The sequence below is a fragment of the Asparagus officinalis genome, chromosome 8 (assembly GCF_001876935.1).
Source record: "Asparagus officinalis chromosome 8, Aspof.V1, whole genome shotgun sequence".
NCBI lineage: Eukaryota > Viridiplantae > Streptophyta > Magnoliopsida > Asparagales > Asparagaceae > Asparagus > Asparagus officinalis.
Genome location: NC_033801.1, coordinates 40977783 through 40981114, shown reverse-complemented (window position 1 = coordinate 40981114; position 3332 = coordinate 40977783). Strand labels below are relative to the sequence as shown.

General features: G+C 41.1%; 1 protein-coding gene across 1 annotated transcript in view; it reads right to left on the bottom strand.

Moving 5' to 3' along the window:
* The window catches only part of LOC109820068 (BEL1-like homeodomain protein 4), a 6487-nt gene extending 3356 nt beyond the window's left edge, over positions 1–3131 (bottom strand). The window contains 7 exon segments of the mRNA XM_020386133.1: positions 313–698; positions 1731–2287; positions 2290–2434; positions 2436–2493; positions 2495–2592; positions 2595–2769; positions 2846–3131. Coding sequence (XP_020241722.1) covers positions 313–698; positions 1731–2287; positions 2290–2434; positions 2436–2493; positions 2495–2592; positions 2595–2735 — 1385 coding nt within the window. The 5' untranslated portion in view covers positions 2736–2769; positions 2846–3131.

Sequence of the window (3332 nt, the reverse complement as noted above, 5' to 3'; positions counted from 1 at the left end):
GAAAATAAACAATAGTAACTTCAAATTGGATTTGCATGTTATTTTCCATTTAAAGATATTCTTTTGTTTTTTATTACAGTTAATATTTTTTAAAATATTTTGACTATTATGAAATTGTTTTATTAAAGTCCTAGAGGGTTATAAAGAAAAAAACACCACCATTCTTAGTTAAGTAAGCAGTCCCCTTGATGCAGTGCAGAGTATCAATTAATAACGCATGTAATAAACTTGGTCACTGAAAATCATGCATGCATTTCACAAAGAGACTCAATACAGAGAAAGTAAGAACAAGAAGATATAGATCAAACTTACGGATGAAGGAAATGCTCAAAAAGCCAAGCTCTTAGAATATTGACCGATCTCTCAGGCAAACCCCGTTGCGGCCTCCAAGCCTCCTGCTCCATCATCCCCATCTGATGGAAAGCCCTCTGCTGCCTCAGCCTCTGGTCAAGCATCTTCAACCTCGGCGTCTCCCCCTTCGTTATCCCCGAGCTCCCTCCTGCCTCTTTCTCCCCGAGAGCCTCACACGTGTGCTTCAGCTGTGCGGTGATGGCATCCTTCAGGCACCGAAAGTGGCGAGACATCGCCTTCTGGGCAAGCGCGGTGTAAGGAGTGGCTGCGCAGTAGCCCATTACGGAGTCGAAGGAGTTTACGACCATCTTCATCTGGTCGCAATAGTGATTGTATCTTCTGTCCACCTGTTCAAATCTCACTACTCACTTATTCAATAAAAATCCTCGCAAAAGAGTATCATTCTCAATGTTAGAGTATTAAATTATAATCCTTTAACCATCATCTAACCTTAAGAATTATGATATACTAGAAAATAACTTATCAAAGCAAGTCAGATTCAAATATATAGGAAACACTGGCATTCGTGAACATATATATTTACGTTTTGTTTTTTTTTAAAAGAATAGGAGGATATTGTAGTATAGAACTTTCTCGAGGAAAAGTGTATAGAAACTATAGTACAATTAGTATATTTCAAATTTAATTGGTGACTCGTGATTGATATTTAGTTTGTCTTCATAGTACTCAATAATGAAAAGGTTAAATGTTGTTTTTCTTTATTATTATGTCAATGGTTGTATCGAGAGAGAGAGAACTTGTCATGTAATTAGGGTTATGGATGGCTAAAATAAGTAGAAAAATCATGGCACTACTGCATGTGGAAGCTCTCTCATTAAAGAAACCTATCATTGGTTTGCGATACGCTACTTTGAAATTATATGGCAAGGGAACAATTAGTTTGAGAAGATTACCAAAACTAAATGTCGAATAGTTGAGATGTAGAAAGGTGATCATGAGAGAACTCAAAAAGGAAAAAAAAGGAAAAAAGGATGAGTTTCACATTATGGTCACGTTAGTAGTAAAAAAGATTGGTTGTATATATTAAAACACACATATCTTTCCCTTGTTAGCTTATATGAATAAAGAAGGCAACAACCCCTCCTTCTCATAGCGAAAGGTCAACAATAATTTTTTGACACTTGTAGAGAAATCAAAATGTGATGATTTCTTCACAGATAATAATGATTACTATAATAACTGATCATGCATAGGCGATTTCCCCAAATCAATGAATTGCTATCGTTTCTCATTGGCCATGCCCCTTAATTATAGCAATTTCACCTACGCTACTTTAGATAAAATCAAAGTTGTTGCTTTGTAAACGTAAAATTAGATATGTGACCGACACAATTCCAAGTAATTATTAAGAAACTTGCCTCATCAAGCATAGATAGTAACTTTGACTTCCTCCTCTGATGCTCGAACCTATCGGCCGGAGACAATTCCTTAGTCGCGGACGACGAGGAGGCAGCGTTTGGGTTAGGGTTAGGGTTGGTGGAGCTCGAACCGTGGTGCTGCTGCATCGATCGACCGCTGTTTCCTCGAATCAGTTGGCCGCGTCCTACGCTGCAGAATTCCTCCAGCAGCTCCTGCGCTGGCCGAGAGTACTTTGAATTTCTGAGCACATTCACTAGTCCATAATTAGATGGACCCATGACCTGACCCTGTAACTGCTGCTGCTGGGGATTACTGTTACTGTTACTGCTGGTATTGTTATTGTTGAAATAGAGAATCCCATCTCTTAATCTTAGCTCCTGCTGCTGTTGCTGCTGCTGCTGCTGGGATGAGGACAGTGATAGGGATAGCCCTCCAGCACTGAATGATGAGGCCTCAAAAGCTCCACCAGCAGACTGCTGCTGCTGTTGCTGAGGATTTATTAGAAAAAGCTGCATCGCCGCTGCGGAGTCCGCAGCATTCACCCTGCCGGCTCCGTCGCGCCATACCAATCCAACCCTGACACCGAACCGCTGCCGACGACCTGCCTCGCCTGCATCTGGCTGGCGAGGAGCTCGGTCGCTGTCGGGCCCGGCACCGTATGCGGGATAATGAACATATCTGACAGCATGTTGTCTGCAGCACCGGCCGGTGGCCACGGTTAGTCTCTAGATTTCGCCGTGCTCATCGTGATCGTCGATGGGAGGGATCAACGAAGCTTGGGCCGTAGCTTGTCCTTCGGCTCTGCTGTGCTATGTGATGCTGCTGCTGCTGCTGATGGCGGTGGTCGTCGTGGCTCGTCTGTTTGATGATGTCGGCCTGTCGAACCCATCGGAGAAGCTGAAGATGCCCTGCTGAAACCCTTGGGACATAGAATATTTCCTGTTGTTTAAGATTGCAGATGATTTGTGCTGGACTGCTGCTGCTGATAAAGTTGTTAGGCCCATGCCAGCAGCTTCTCCATACTAATCTCTGTAATTTCTGATCCATGAAACAAAAGCAATCGAGAAAATTAGCTCTTGATGAATTCTCATATATTAAAAAAAAAAAGCTGTACCTCGGAAGAGGAGAAGAAATATCGTTGTCTGCACTGTGGGTATTGAAAGCTTCTACTTTGATACAACTTCCATCAATATCTCTCTTTGTCTAGCTTTGTCTCTCGCTTTTTCCTTTTACATATATATATATATATTTTGTTTTCTTTTCTTTGATCACAACTCTGAGAGAGCTTCTACAATCGCCGTCTGAGGCTGAAAGGGGAAGAAGAAGAGGAATAAAAAAAAAGTAGTGGGAAAAAAAGGAGTGGAAGCCGATATAGACAAAGAGGGGGGAGCAAATAGGTCGCTATTCCTTCTATTTCTCTCTCCTTTAATTTATTCTGATTTATTTATTATGATTCTTGGTATTTGTAAAACAACAATCGATATATAATAGGAGTTGTCATTGTAAATTAAATTATGGAAGGCAAAATAACGAAACAAACGGGGGTTAAGTTTCATTTTCACAATAGGTAGGTAGCAAGAAAGTCACCTCTTTAATCAGAT